The sequence below is a fragment of the Neopsephotus bourkii genome, unplaced genomic scaffold, assembly GCF_033783945.1.
Source record: "Neopsephotus bourkii isolate Nb327-2 ecotype Australia unplaced genomic scaffold, CSIRO-AGI_Nbou_v1 NB_1589, whole genome shotgun sequence".
Classification (NCBI taxonomy): domain Eukaryota; kingdom Metazoa; phylum Chordata; class Aves; order Psittaciformes; family Psittacidae; genus Neopsephotus; species Neopsephotus bourkii.
In genome coordinates, this window is record NW_026902065.1 from 4,010,970 (window position 1) to 4,027,894 (window position 16,925).

The 16,925-nt window shown below is 35.2% G+C and overlaps 1 protein-coding gene across 1 annotated transcript in view; it reads left to right on the top strand.

Annotated features, from left to right (window-relative positions):
• Window positions 1-2,661: 2,661 nt before the first annotated feature.
• The window catches only part of IGF1 (insulin like growth factor 1), a 50,263-nt gene continuing 35,999 nt past the window's right edge, over window positions 2,662-16,925 (top strand). Inside the window, exons 1-2 of the mRNA XM_061371893.1 lie at window positions 2,662-2,980; window positions 7,272-7,428. Of these exons, the coding sequence (XP_061227877.1) occupies window positions 2,918-2,980; window positions 7,272-7,428 (220 nt within the window). The 5' untranslated portion in view covers window positions 2,662-2,917. The remainder of the gene's footprint in view (window positions 2,981-7,271; window positions 7,429-16,925) is intronic.

Consider the following 16,925-nt stretch of genomic DNA (forward strand, 5'->3'; position numbering starts at 1 on the left):
TATTACAGTGCAAAAGATGAGTATCAGAACACATAAATTCCTAAATATCTTACTATCTATCTCACACATTTCATATATCTTTGTGGATATCGTATCACCGCAGGTTATACTTAAGAAGCCAAACAAAGATATATAGGCTATTGCCTTTTAATGTTGAATTATTATATACATTCTAATATTTTTTTCTGACCTGACATCTTTTGTGACTATTTTGATGGCTACCATATACTCTGTAGTTTACAGGTGCATTTTGTTCAAGAGAATGCATGTAATGGCATAAGCACTCAATCATAAAGTAGTTATCATACATTACTTTATTCTAAATGTTTCATAAAGTAAGAGCTATTACATTTAACAAAGGAGAAATGAAAAAATCTCCATTATTTAACAGACTGTTATACTGACTAGAATATTATCACCAGAATAGAAGCTGTATTTTAGGAAAGCAGTGATTCCGAGGTCAATATGTCCTGAGGAACTCTAGAAAAAAGTGGACTTATTAGTGAGGAAAAGCACTGCACTAACAGTCTATAAATTACTACAAAAAAACCTTCATTGAATCTCTTTTGTTTTCATGCCTTTTTCACAATACCCCTTTAAAACAAGAACTAAAAGAAGGAAGTGAAATGCATCACTTAGGCTGGTCAGGTGGAATAAGGATAGGTGTTCAGAATGGAAATAATCCATGGAAAGAAAAATTATTAGCAGTTGTGTAGAGACACCATAATTCTCTGGCTAGATAGCCTGAACACTAAAGTTTGCATCTTCTACTGCATGCTGCTCTCATGATCAAGACAGGCCTGGGGAAACCTGGGAGAAATCAAGCAGTGAGGAGTGAAATGAGGGTTTGAAGCTCAGGCAGAGGGGAAGCGATGAATGAGTGGATTCCTTCTGTTATTTAGGAAGAAAAAGTATGTGCACCCATCTGTACTACTGGGAAAGTAAAAAATAAAGAATATCAGATCTTTGATAATTTGACTTCCCACATTCTTCTATTAGGCTGGTGAAATAAGGGATACATGTGTGACAAGCTGCAGCAAGCTATGTCAAGCTATGTGTAGAATGGTTCCACTATTCAGTGGCCTCTGAAATACAGAGGGAAGAATAAAACTGATCAGAATATTAAAATACAGTACCTACAGTAGAAAGGTGTATTAGAGGTCTTGAAATACAGGTATTATCTGAACTAAACAAACCCGCCTCAAAGCCCCCATGATTCTGCTATTATGCTACATTAGAAGAAATCCCTTTCAAAGATTAATCAGCTTATCTAAATGTACAGCATTTAAAACTACACAGAGCAGAGTATTAGCCATTCATAGAGGATACAAAAAACTAAATGTGTCCTTTCTGCCTGGCAAGCACCATATAGTTCAAGGTGGATCTGAAAACTGAGAAGGGACCTGGGCCAACATGATCTCAATTGTTATTTTCAATAATAAAGTACAGCTAGAACCTCAGCATGCAACGCTCGTGTGGTAGGGGACAGGGACAAAATGCAATGTTCTGAAACAGCTCTTATGGAAAGCATGCACAGTTTGTGACAGGTATTTGGTCTGTGGAGCTACAGTCTTGTTTGTTCCCCTACTTTTAAATGCCATCTTCCAAAACCAAAGGATAACAAGTACAAATTATATCTATAAAACAGCATCACAACTTTATTCTTAATAGCCAACTATTGAAATGCAAGCATACATTATAAATAGAAAAACAGCTGGCTTGGAGCACATTGCAAGCCACTAACACAGTTGAGGGATTTGAATGACATCATAACCCGTGAGAGCATGTTGCTGGCCAGCTGGTGTTATTTATAATATACTCATAATTGAGGAAAAAATAAAAAGGCAAAAGTTAGGTATTGCAGAAGTAACAAAGTTGAATTCTCTCTTTCCCAGTGTAATTTTAATTGTTATCAAGAGTAATTATGCAGATTACTACTAAAAAGGGAGAAAATCACTTTATAAATACAACAGCACATTTACCATAAATGTCGTGGAAGCCCCCCGAACTGGGCTACTTGTGGTACTGTGTTCATAGCACTGTAAATCCTAGGAAATAATATGTCTTCTGTGTGGTTGTTAAAAGATCACAAAGCTATTTTTCCCTATTTACAAGTAGTGCTCAACAATTCTGTTATTTTTAGTAAATTACAAACTGCTATTTTAGGGTTAATAGCACTGAGAGTTGGAGGTTTTAATTGTTAGTCAGCATATAAGCTTGCCAAGTTTAATAATGTAAAGATGTGTTAAGAAAAAAGTATATAACCAACTGCCTTTCTATACTATATAAATAAAATACCTGTGCGTCTGTGCATAAAGAAAATGAGTACATGTATACAAAGGTATGCATATATAAAAACAATGCCCATACATATATAAGCTTTTACTTACTTAAAATGCAGACACACACACACGTAAATACAAATGCAAACATAGCTATTTGATACTTCACCAGAATACATTTACTTATTTTTCATGGCAGCACAAGCTTTTTTTCTGTCTGCTAACCCCTCAGTCACTAATTCACATTCTTTTAAAGGGAAAAAAATATGCTTCTGTGCTCTAGTTTTAAAATGCAAAGGTATGATGTTATTTGTCACCATGCCCAAAAAAGTCCTTACTCGGTAACTTTGCCAGAAGAGGGAGAGAGAGAGAAGGCAAATGCTCCCCCAGCTGTTTCCTGTCTACAGTGTCTGTGTAATGTAGATAAATGTGAGGATTTTCTCTAAATCCCTCTTCTGTTTGCTAAATCTCACTGTCACTGCTAAAATCAGAGCAGATAGAGCCTGCGCAATGGAATAAAGTCCTCAATATTGAAATGTGACATTGCTCTCAACATCTCACATCTCTCTGGATTTCTTTTTTCTCATCATTACTGCTAACAAATTCATTTCCAGACTTTGCACTTTTAAGAAGCAATGGAAAAAATCAACAGTCTTTCAACACAATTAGTTAAGTGCTGCTTGTGTGATTTCTTGAAGGTAAATCTTTATTACTATTTCAAATAATTTTTTAGTGTTATTTTACTGTGTGTTGTCTGCTTCTGGTTTGAAGAGTATTGTGCACTTTTCAATAACATTATGTTAGAACTGAGAATTATTTATAAATTGCTGAACATGCAATTTTATGTGATCTGGAAAATGGCTGTATGTAATAGTTGCAATTACATAGATAACTGTAAGGGTAAACTATTGCAGATACATGTCTTGATTTTCACTTCTATTGAGACAACTTTGCAATATTTCAGTTATGTCATTATTAAGAGGTCAATTACATCATTGTCTATACTGTTAATTAATGCTTCTGAAAATAAGAACTTTTAGCTATTTTCTGCAGGTGCAGGGTTTTATAGAAAAAGGTATTATTCACATGTTAAGTTTCTGCAGTTTTGTTATACATAATGATAGATAAAATGTTCAGGCTTTCACAAGGAAACTTTTAAGGGATGTTGTCACTGCAGCAATTTTCTGGCAGCACTGTAGCATTTACTTGCTTTTTGCTTTCATAAATGAAAAGTAAATGTGAAGTTCAGTTTGTTTTCTACATTAGAAACCAGCTGCGACTCTTGCTGACCTTGCATATTTGTATAGCTTAAGCAATTGTACATAAAGAAAATGGAAATTGCCCTACATGTTCATCTCCAAGTTTTCCCTTCTAGGGAGGGCTGTTTCAGGAAAGTTTGCATGTGAAGTTTTATGTTATGACCCTGTAATTTCTACACATTAATATAAGCTGTCTTTAAGTGAATTTGGCTTCAGTAGGTGCACTGACCTCTGTTTCTGTCAATTGGCCCTATTTCAACTTTCCATTATCAGCAAATTTATACCTTTCAAGAACTTTTTTCTTTAATATTTTGCAAGGACACTTATGCAGCTGACAGAATTCTCCTGTTTTAATTGTTTAGGGCCTAATTTTTCATTTTTTTTGAGTGCCTTATACTTAAAACACAGCTCATTCCTTAATGTGATTCAAAACACCAGGTCTGTAATTGCTATGGGTGAAACCATTCTCTTAATGTATAAATGGGCACCCTTTCCAGCATACTTGAAAGATGGAGTTTTTTAAGTACTGTGGAAGGCACTAAGAGACATAAAAGTAATGTGCTAGCTCCTCAGCTGGTACATCCTGCCAAGCTTCCTTGGAATCAATAGAACATATTGATTTAGGTTAGGAAGTAGCCCAGATACTTTAATCAAAGTTAGCAGTATTTAGATCTTGATCCATTCTAAAGTGTATCTATGCTCTATTTGTATAATAATAACTAATGAATACTGTTATTACATACTAATTACACACTTCTACTATGGTTTGGTTAACAGGTCCAACCTCTATATAGCAAAATGTAATTTTGCATGTAACTCTTGTTTTTTTACCTATAGTATATGCTATCCATAAAAATGTTCCCCCTTCGAGATATTTATAATTATTGTGGATGTTCTTATATGTTATTAAAATGACCAAGGATGTGAAGAATTCTTGTGCACAGCTTGTGCCAACTGATAGTTTGTTAGCCAAAGAGGACTTATATAGGACAATTAAGAAATAAAAGAGATGTGGAGTATTCGTATAAGACATTCCTCTGTGGTGCCACTCTTCTGGACTATTAAAAGTGGAATGCAGCAAAAGCTGGTTATTTTACTAAAAAAAGAGGAAATTCCAGCTGTGAAAATATGGTCAGTCATTCTATGCAACTGAAAGAAGTGCTTAACTAGGCTCATCCTGAACCTGTATTCAATTTCCAAATGTAATTAGATGCTTCTATAAACCCCACCCACATGCCAAAGCGTTTTCTTTTAAGCTCTCAACTTTCTAGTCAAATCTGGGACATTGCAAGCACCCTGCCTGTTTGTAAAGAACCTGAAGCAAAATTGGATTACAACTTCGTATTTTCTTAAGAATATTCCCCTCAGACATAAATGGGAACTTTGATTTTATCACGAACATATTGAATCGACTAATGTTATGTTTAATTAAAATGATGAAGTAAAGGTTTAAACTATGTTCTGGATTTAGTTTTGATGAAACAGCACTCAATTTAACAACTAATTGATTGAACCCTAGAAACATGTGAGTCTATTTTCTTTTCCCCAAAGTTTTTACTTGCTTGAAAGTTCTTGACTGTTGTTAAATTTGGAGATAAAGTTAGAAATTCTCTGTGGTTTATACTGTGCAGCCTTTTTGGCTTCCACTAAAGGAAAAACAGTAGATAATGTGTTTTGTTGTAGCTCAGTGCTGATATTTATCTGAAAATGCAAGCCAGCTGAAAAGTCTTGAAAAATACAAAATTGTTAAATATCTAAGATTTATGTTCATTTCTGGCCCAAATGTTATACAAGAACAAAGTGTTAAATACATAATGTTCTTGTATTTGTAATGTCTTCCAGCCTTCTGAGGCGTGTGCTGAACAGCTTTCTGCTCTACCTCCTCAGAACCAGGAACCATCTTAAAGTGCAGGTGCATTACATTTACCTTAGAAATTCAAAAATATGGCAAGGGTAAAAAGACATTGATGCTGTTAAGATACAGAATCGTTACAGGAAACAATGTCTTGAGTCACTGTCATTCATTTGTAGCCCAATCTTCCTCCATCTGCCATTGAAGTCATGTCCATGCATTAAACCTTGTTGGTTTGTAGATGGTAAAGTTGGCTAAAGACTCTTGTGAATGGGAAAATAATTATTCTTTCTTTTTATGCTACATCATGGGATCTAGATTTGTTCATTATTGTCACAGTGGAAATATCAGGGAAAAAAAGTGGGATAAACTCTTATTTATAGATTTGTCTGTTATTCAGCTTTGACTTACATTGAAATAGGGGACTCATCCAGCAAAGTATTAAGATCCTTTGCCAAGAAAATAAGAATTCTTAAAAATTGTTAACTAGAGATGGCTCAATACCCCACTGGATCAGATCCTATATGAGCAGACTATTTTATCGGTTTTTCAAAAGTTCAGTAAAAAAATATATAATTAAATGGTCCCTTAAACCCTGAAATAAACTTTAGGGAAGATTAATCATTTTACTCCAATTACATTACACTAGTCTGCTAATACAAAGCACTTTTAAGTCAAGGTTAACTGTGTGTGCAAGAAAAATTTGTAACTTCTTACCCGACTGCACTACTAGGGTTAACCTTGAAAGTAAATAAAATTTGCACCTTTCAAAACTAGCATTTTTGGCAAGTCATCTAAATCAGTTTAGAACATGCATTAAGCACATTCTTCACTCTCCTGTTACAAAATATAATTAGCTTTTCCTGGACTTAAAAAAAAAATAATGTTCTCTTTGACATGTTAGGTATGACCTTTTGTGGATATAAACTGATATAAAAGGAACAGTGCAAATTTACACTCATTGAGGACTGGCCTTTCTTTAATCAAAAGGCCGGGAAAAAGATAGTTTGTAACCAAATGTAAATAAGGAAAGATTTATCACGTCTGTGTATACCTCATACCCAAACCTAAGAGGATATAATGGAGGTCAGTGAAAGTATAGCTGCTTCCATCAAGTAAAGATACAATCATTCCAACTAGTGCTTCTCTTAATTTCCTGAATGCTTCCAAATGTTAATTTGCTAGTAACAGAGGATTGTGAGAATTTTAGAATGTGGTCTCCTACTATGGAAGATCCCACATCAACTCTTCTGTAACTTTGGCAAAGTCTACCTTGAAACTTTTGCTTTTCTCTGATATTTTCATTTTTAAGGTGGCTGGAGAACCATGGAGAACTAATCATGAACCCTTTTTGTACTGGGCCAAATTTCCTTCCACACTGTTTATAACCATTTATTCTCGTGCCAGTGCTCGCTCTTTAATTTAAATAGCTTTTCTCTGTCATACGCCACCTCCATCTTCCACAGTACATTGGCAAGCAACTGTCATATTCTCTCTTAGCCTATCTGGTCTGAGACAAAATAATTCAATGTTGCTTAGTCTTCCTCACTCATAATTCTGGGCTTCCCTTTGCCTGTCTATTGCTCTCTTCCATCCCCTCCTGTTGCAGGAGCAACCATAAATCATAGTTATTACAAGGTTCTCTAACTGTGTGTGAATGTGAACCAGGAATATTCACCAGAGGAAATAATCTGCTTACAAAATACACAGACTAGAATATGTGGACAGTTGCAAAATTATGGTGAAGCATTTCCCGATACTGTGTTTATTGTCTAACAAATTACAGTACATATGCATTCTGAACTCACAAGGCTGCAGCAAGCATTCTCTTTAAGGCTCTGTTGGGAAATTCTGACACTGCTTTTGCTTCCTTGGCAGGTGAAGATGCACACTGTGTCCTACATCCATTTCTTCTACCTTGGCCTGTGTTTGCTTACCTTAACCAGTTCTGCTGCTGCTGGCCCAGAAACACTCTGTGGTGCTGAGCTAGTTGATGCTCTTCAGTTTGTGTGTGGAGACAGAGGGTTTTACTTCAGTAAGTCAACCCTTTCTTTCATTCAACTGCTAACTTTGCCATGTAATACACTGGAGTTTGCAGCTGCTCTGCAAGCTTAGAAATGATCAGACCAAGCTCCAAGTTTGACTAGTATCCTCTATCTTGGAGATGCCAAAATCTTCAGTGACCGGTTAAATCCAGGTGAAGGGAAACTCATGCATGGTGAGATAATAAAAACTAACACCAGCACAGTCAATAGATAAAATTAAGTCTTCAACAGTGTGGATATATTAGTACCCAAATTACTTTGTGGAGAAAGACCTAAAGTTTGAACAGCATGATAATTTTCCTTTGCTGTGTTTTAGATTGTGCAAAGCTGAAGTATTTAGAAAAGTAACTCCTTTATCTTAGCATGTTGCAAGTGCTGTCAAGATTGAGAACTACACACCTTTTAAATAACAGAAATATATTTCTAATTTTCACCTATTTGCCACTCAAATAACATAAAATTAATGGAACTTTTAGCTAGGAATGTATTAATTCTGTATTCATTCCTTAATATGTTTATTCAAAACATGTAAAAATTTGTGCTTTTAGAGCCTCTGAAGCTAGTGTTTGCTCCTAATTATATTATGTGCTTGTATGAAGTTCTTGTCTGAAGTTACTTCTCCTTCTGGGCCCCAGTTGCTGCTCTAAACAAGAATATAACTAAGAAAAGGAAATATGGGGGGTTTAGGCTATAAAGACAAGAAATTGACTGAAGGTTTTTTGTTTGGTGGTTTGTTTTTTTTGGGGGGGGGTTGTTTGTTTATTTCTATATTCTTTCTAAGGTCTAGCTATTTTATTTTCCTTTTTTTTATGTAATCCTCATTTTATCCTAATACTTCCTGCCTTCTAAGCTATTATGTTTGTTTTTCTGATCTTACCCACCCCATTTTATTAATTTCTATTAATAGGGTATTTGCTTTTGATATTTTTCTCCTTGCTTGAGATAAAAATATAAATCCAGATTCTCACACCTTTAATTTACAGAAAATACTGATTTTCTCAACATGCAAGCTGCAGACATTTCCACTGTCTTCTTGGCACTTTTTATTAAAGTTTATCTTTGAAATTGGCAGCCTACTTTTTATATATGCAAAATGATTCACTGAAGAATTCTTCTGTATTTAACAATTTAGCTATCATTCATGAGCATCTAGTTTAGGTTGTGTTTAACTTAGCATTCTGGTGCTAAACATAACATTGAAAATAGTGAAAACCCTCATAAAGGAATTTATTTTTTTCTACCAACTCTTTATGTGTTCATTTAAACACCCAAATCCCTTACGTTTATCAGTAGCTGAGTTACACTTAAGGGCTATTTGAGTCATACAAACACTTTCTCTGTGTAGCTGGAAGAAATGTAAAGGAAGACTTTCATCTCTCCCTCCTGTTTCTGCACCAGAAAACAATGAGACAATATACTTCATCCTTAGAACACCACAACAATTGGTTTTTACAGTGAATGTGTCCAAAGGCATTTTCCCAGTCATGCTTCTCCTGGCAAAATGTTTGCTGCTTGTTCAGAAAACTATCACGCTTGCTTACAAGAATGGTTTTTACTGCCAAGCAATCAGACTTACGTGTACTCTTTGTGTTCCTCAAGGTAAGAGGACACGTGAAATGCTAGTAATCAGCAATAACTCCTTTTTCAGTCATGTCAGTTATTCTAAGTTTGCATGATCTGTTTCAAATCTCTATATTCCCTAAGCCAAATCACCTTTACTTTAAAATACCAGGGTAGGTTTCTGAAATTTTGAAGATCTTTAGCCTTGAAATCTTGAGTTTTATCTGCTGTCAGCAAAGAATTTCTCTCTAGTTTACTTTATTGTTTTCTTACATTCAGAGTTTTCACATGAAATAGTGTAACTGTTGACACCATAAGGGTCTAGCTTGTTTTGTATGGAAGACCGTGGAAAGTTTTACTAATGAATGACCACCATGTGTTGGGAAAGTCTTTCACTGTTGATTACTTGACTGTAATCAACAGGTTACAACTGAAATATTCAACATCAATTTTATGAAGTTGATATGTGGCCCTTGGATGTTAAGAAATGTGTGTCCTCTACATGACTATTCTGATTCATGAGGCAGCAATTTAATCTTCTTAGCCTTTCCGTCTTATTTGATAGCATTATTTTAAAATACAGAACTGTAGAAAAGTAAGTCCAGTAACATTGGTAAAACAACTTGAGATCCTCATATTAAATGCATTACAGAATGTAGCATATTGTTGGAAGTTAAAAATGTTGCTCCTTTCTTGGGACTTTAAGAATCCCACATAATTTCCAGAAGTAAAAAAACACTGAAATTTTTTCTTTCATTGTGAAGAGGATGTCAGTTTAAATTGTATCTTAAGCTTTGTATTCTCATAGTCTGGTTCCTTTATACAAAATGTAATGAATAGTAATGCTTGCCTTTAACTTGCACAGGAAATAGCTTTGAGGGAAGGTTTTTCTTCCATCAGTCTGTATTTCACTAGAGACTACAAATATAAAGAATACCTTTCGGCTGAGGTGGAAATCCTGGTTCAGATTCAAGGTCAAAGCTTTTGACTATTCCTTGGGAGTTGTGGGTGGAAATGAATATAGAAATAATTGAGTTACTTTCTTTTGGAACTCTGTACTCCACAACCACAAGGCTATGTCTATGGCTAGGACTGGAAGAAAAAAAATTCCTTTCTATAGTCTACTCTGCCCAAGTTCCTAGGTATAAAAGGATATTCTTTACAGCTTCTGAAGAGACGTCCCAGCTGCTTACCACACAGAAATAGAAGTATTGACTTCAAGAGGAAGTCAAATGTGGTTCCTACCGCTTGCTTTCTTCATGAGGTAGACTGGCAAGGAGCATTTCTCCAAGTTTTTTAGGGGAGAACATTGTAGAAATCCCAAAATGGAGCATCTGCTTTTTCCTTTAGTCACATGAAACCACAGCCAACACTGGCTATTTGTTGGACAGCTTTTTCTCCCACATGATTCACCATTGAAGAGCAGGGTGTTGCCATCTTTTATCCAGTAACATCTCTCTAGCAAAATTTGTGCCACTCAGGTTCCTGTGTGTTAGCTCCTGTTAGGAGAAGCCAACAGAGTCTGACCAGAGCTACACAAGTGGCTACACAACTCTTCTCAATAAATGCTTCTCTGGTCTCAAAACCTCTGGATTCAACAGTCATGGAGCATAGTGAGATGTCTGCTATGCTCATTTGAATTTGAATGTCTAGAAAGCTCTACCATGCCATTGCTATTACAAAACAATGCTGAGGACAGAGAATGTTAGAAAACCTAAAAGTGCAAGTTACAGGAAACTTACGGAAGTGATAGCCAAGAGGTAGTCTTGTCTTATTACAGGAATTTTAGTTTGTAGATTACTCAAAAAAACAATAAAAATAACAAAACAAACCAACCAACCAAACAACCGCCCCAAAAAAAAGCAAACACATACATCATCAGAAAATTAGGATAAGACAGTGAACGTAACTTTTGGTATTCAGAACTGTCATCAAGTCTCATTGCTTTGTAGAACTAAGATATATATGGAGAATTTCATGCCTTTCAAAGCATGAAATAAATGACATAGTGCTAGGAAATTACAGCTTGTTTCTTCCATTTCCCTTTAATAGCTTCTTGTTTACTTCAGGAAGTCTGCTTTTAAGACGCTATTAAAGTTTCTAGGTCTGTCAAACCTATCAACATAATTACAAGAGATAGCATGACACTAGGTTCTTTAACTACTCCATACCTGTAGGAGCCATGAGTCATTATCTTGCTGGGTCCCTGATTGAAAGGATTGTTAATGTTACAAGCCCAGGAGTGGCAAGCTGAAAAACTGCCATGGACACACACAGCCTGTGGTGTCAGTGACAATCTTACAAATCTCTGCAAACAAATGCTGGTCATCTTGGCTATGTTCACATAGCAAGATCTTACAGTGTTTTTAAGTTCCTTGGTCTGGCTACATGCCCCATTCATGTCCAAATCCTGTATTCACTGAAGATTTGAGTGTATTCCTTTACCTCCAGATTCTTCTTACAAGAAAGCTAACCTAGAAATGAGCTAAAATGTGCTTTAGCCAAGCCTGCAGCGTCAGTGCTCAGGAAACCAGAACTATAGGCAGTTGTACCTCTGTAAGAAAAAGAACAGCTCTGGCTTCTGGAATGGTGTCACTGTATAGATAAATAAACGATACCTAAGTTTGGTGTGTGCTTTTTTGCCACTGGTGGTAATCATTGAGGAAGTTCTTAAAATAAGCCAGTCTTTCAATGAATTTTGTCCTTTTTTACCCATTAAATAAGGCTACGGAATTTTCATAAAGACTAACCTTAGTTTAGTAAGTTTAATCTTCTTAAGTTAGCTCTGTAATAATAGAGGGAGATATTCTGCTTTCTTTCTCTATGGGTCACACTGGGTCTGGGAGGATTTAGCTCTAAAACACACTAAATTTAGACTGCAAACAGGACTCCTCTACAGCTAGTTCTCAGGTCACCAAGGATTTAATGATTTTTCAACCTTTTCATTAAGACCGACTGTAGTAGTAATGGTCATTTTAATGAGGTGATTGGAAATAAATCATTGATCAGAATTTCAGCAAGGAACATCTCTGCAAAAAGTGGCTACTACCAAAACAAAATAAGTACAGTTTCTCCATAAGTTTAATTTGAATGCGTCCCTATTAACTGTTAGATGTTAGAGATGAAAATGCTCTTTAATGGTGTTTGCCTTTATTTATGCACTAGACCAAATTTCAAATTTGGTTGCAAATAGCAGAAAGCTGTTATTTGACATTTGATTCCCTAACTGCTATATGTGTATTTAATACATTGTTTAGTCTCATATTGGATAAAGTCACTCAGAGAAGCACTTGGCAAGATCAGCATTAATTCTTGGCATAGCTGCCCCTCTTACTTTTCCACTGAATCTTAAATACCAAGAAAAACCCTGACTTCAATTCTGGCATAGGCTTTATGCAACTGGCCAAAACCTTTGCATATGGACCTCTTCATTTGTTCTGCTATTAATAATGCATTTGATCAACAGCAGAAAGAGTTGTAAAGCAAATTACTCATTTTAGCAGAATCCACAGTCTCTTAATTAAAAACTTTTGCCTTAACTACTTGAGCATCTAGGGCAATCTATACAAAGTGCTCATTCAAAGAAAGAAGTTCATACAGCCATTTCTCTAGAGATTATTCAGCACTTTAGTTCTTATGCATGTTTCAAACCTTCTCACATCACTGAAAATCAGAAACTTAGAGCCATTTCCATTTCAGAATTCTGCTAAAAAAAAAAAAGATCTGAACTTGTTTATTAAACCATACCCAAATGTCAATATTTCCCTATGATACAAGCTTACTTGTTAAAATATATGACAATGGATGAAAGGGGTAACCAACAGTTAAGTAATTTCTCAGTCTAGAAATCAAGACAAAAGAAATACCACAAATGTATACTTATTGAAGAATTTATGCTAAATTTATCTCTGGTAATAACCACAGGAACTTCCATGTCAGAACAAAGAAAAAGCCATTTCTTCATACTTTCTTTGTGGTACATTTAATGCAAAATCACTATGCAAGACATACCCAAGTACTGGGTCTAATATTTCAGTAATGACAGGCATATTTCATGTTTACATCGGTGAATGAGGTTGTGAGAACAAGAATTTTAACAAACCCATAGCCTTTGGAGAGGCACACTGTATACTGACCAGATAGTCACTCCAAATTATAGAAAATTTTGTATTGTCACTGTAAGTAAGCTTTAAAATTTAATCCTGTTAAATACTAAATGCCGATTTCAACCAAAAGGCTGTACCTTAGGCACTGTTTAACACATAACTTTCAGAATAATGAGATAAATTGATTTTCTTACTTTATTAAAGCAAGCAAAGTCAAAGTTTCAGACTTCTTTAAGTATTAAACAAATTACATAGGTGTGCTTTTCTTGTCAGTTTTATCTAAGAAACTTTTAGGTTAAATTCCTGATTGCCTTTCCAATGTAAATTCCTCATACACTGGTTTGGAAAGCAAATCTGAAATACTTGCTGTATTTTCTGTTTGAATCCCATGTGCAGTCAAGTTTAATGTTTTCAGTGTTCTTAATCTTACAAGAAAGAGTGGAAGTTATTTATTTACCTAATGTTAAACTGTTTGCTAGTGAAAACTGGAATAGCTTCCTTTTATCAAGGAAACAATTTAGGGTTCATGGTTTGTTTGGGTTTTTTGGTTTTTTTTCCTAAGTCTACAGCATATTCATATATTTCTCATCTCACTTAGAAATTCAACTGTGATCGCAGTTTTCCCATCTATATAACATGATTGTTCTAGAGTAAGAGAATGTCTTCAGAGATCAAACCCTTCTGCTTCCCTATGTGCTCATAACAGAGTGGAAGAAGGAATAGAGTGTCTTGTTGAAACACTTCCATTAGGAAATTATGGCTTACACCCAAACCTGAAATTGTATTATTATTTTTGATACAGAACTATTTGTTTATAATGTTTTTGTCTTTGTGTGTTGGGCAGAAATTTCCACAAGGCTGAGTACGCAGAAAAAGGAAGGGGTTGTCTCAGACCAGTTCAGTGAACAAACTGTTTTCTTTCTAAAATAAACATTCTAGCAATACTTATTAAGTATTTCTATCTTCAAACAAGAAAGCACTTAGGTAACACCCCCAGCTCCTATAAACAGCAACTTCTAAGGAAAGTAAACACTACTGAAAATTGTTCTGACTTCAAAGGTATATTAATTAACAGCCGCATCCTACTGAGGCAATGGATAAAAGCTTAAATTATGCACACACACTCTGCATTTCACAAGTTCTAAAGATTATTTGCAAATGTATTGCTTATGCAAAGCTAGAGAAAGTGTAAGTGTTGTGGAGAAAATGGTAGAGAACATGTCATTATTGAGGATTTGAAAAGATCAGTACATTCCTAATTAGTACAACACAGCCATCAAAAGTATGTAGAACAAATCCAATTTACAATAGAGGGATTTATTGAATTTATAGTGCAAGAAGGTGGCTAATCTATTCTCCCAAGCAACAAGTGATAGAACAAGAGGTAACAGCTTCAAGCTGTGCCAGGGAAGGTTTAGACTGGATATTAATTTCTTCATCGAGAGGGTGATCTGGCATTGGAACAGGCTGCTCAGGGAAGTGGTGGAATCACCGTTCCTGGAAGTACTCAGAAACCATGTAGACAAGGCCCTTAATGACATGGTTTAGTGGTGGGGTTGGCAGTGCTGGGGGAATGGTTGAGCTTGATGATCTTAAAGGTCTTTTCCAACCTAGCTGATTCAGTGATTCTGTAATATTTCTATTTTTTTTTTCAGACTTACATTAACAATACTGAATGTTTCTTTTAGTTCAGCCCCATCAAAATGACTGGATAAGAGCTTCTACTGTTATACTGAAATTTTTACAACTTCTTTTTGCAAGTTTTAATTGATTAGGTTACCTGTAAGCTAGTAAGGACATCTATTTTAGGTTAACACAGCAGGTTTAATCTAAATACATTTCCTACCTTGAGGCTTCTGTAGACAAGTAAGATGTAATAATTTGTTTCTACATCCCCTGAATACCTGAATTAGTAGTCAACAGGTCTTCCATGAAAAAAAAATAGTTTTTCCTACGTATTTCAAGTTTTATGTTTCTTTCCATTAAAGTTTCCAGCCCTTCACAGACATATTTAGTTTGGCAGGAAGAATGCAGTGACTCATAGAGTGAAGAGATTTGAGAGCAAGCTACTGAAAATGTATCTAATTTCTTCTTGTGTAATTTGGGAGCAAGCTACTGATAGTATGTCTAATTTTCCTAGTTTAATCAGATGTATTATTGGCAAATACATGTCCTGAATAAAAGCCATGTTTATTCCTGAAATATATAGCTAAGATTAAATGCAAAACCATACATATTTGCCTTTAGAACACTTCTGTTTTTGTAATTGTTTCAGGCATTTTACTGTAAAACAGTGGGCATTGAATAAAAACAAAGGTATTACTGTAATAATTTGCATTATGACCCTACTTATATTTTGGAATTCAGTAATATCAAAATATTTCTTACTGATGTTTTCTGGGTTTTTTTCAAGGGAGGATAGAGGCATAGAGGTGTGAAAAGAATAGGCAATGTTGTTATCCCTTCACAAGTCATATAGAGAAGGATAGATGCATTAAAAAGCTCTCATTTATATTCTATATTGTTAACTGTAAGGTTCCTTTCACCTCTTTCAGACAGAAGTCTTTTAAATTCATTTTTTTCTAGACAGACAGTCTGTGACAAACATTATTTTCATTTACCCACATATGACCTAATATACACAAGGAGATTCTGGTTCAGAGTAATTCCTTTTACTTTGGTGCGTTTAAATGAGGTATCTGAGTTAGGAGCCTACTCAAGCTTACTACAGTGAGTGAGAGGAGTAAGAAACTTTCACAGCTCTCATTAAGTACTAAATATCTAGTAGGATATTCTTCTCCACTAAACTAAGCCAGGAAGCTACAGTAATTGTACTCGTAAGTTAGTTAAGTCAACTGAGTAAGGGAAACTTCATTAAGAGCTTAAATTTTGAAGGGATGAATCTATTCAAAACCATACAGTGAACTTCAGTGTGGAGATAAGCATGCACTTTTGCAGAGTACATTTCAGGTCAAAGTAAATCCAAGCTTCTTTTAGCTCCTATCGTATGATACAGTCAAGCAAAGACACAGAGCATGCCTTATGTAGTAAAACCAGTTAGAGCTGCTCCTTTGGCCTTTACAAACTCGGAGGCCTTAGTCTGACCAAGTGTGAATCCTGTTGGAGAAAGCACTCAGTAAAAGTAGGAGGAAATTTTTTTTTTTTTATATGATCGATAGTTAGATAGATAGATAGATAGATAGATAGATAGATAGAATATACTCTTACATGCCACAATAAGTAACACTCCTTCATGTTTTATTACTGGCTAATTAGACAAGGTACCCTTATCCATGAGCAAATAATGAAGCATTTTTTCACACTGCTGTTCACATGGACTCATTTCTATTCCTATGGATATATGTAGTCCAGCAGGGGTCTTTTTAAGAAATTGAAATAACAATAATATTTAAAACCTAGAGTGACCTCTAAATATGTCATTAAAGAAGCATTTTCTCGGTTAGAGTACTGTGCATGAAGCACCACCATGGAGAAAGAACACAGAATGATGCTCAAGTACAATTAAAGACTCATTGATATAAATGGCATACAGTTTTGAAATACTCAGGCAATTTGAAGATTTAGAAATTAGCTGATGATCTAACAAGCTCATCTATAAAAGCAGAAATACGACAGAAGGCAAAACCTGCCTGAACTGTTATCTGTTCAACAAGTTGAATCAAGAGAACAAAGTCAACCCTTCATCCAAGGCAATATAGAAACAGTACAGAGCCATTTCAAAGACAACCACACTACAAATCTTCTCTAAAGTGACCCCTTTGCAGGGAACAGCAGTGCAGTAGTTAAAATTTCCAAACCAG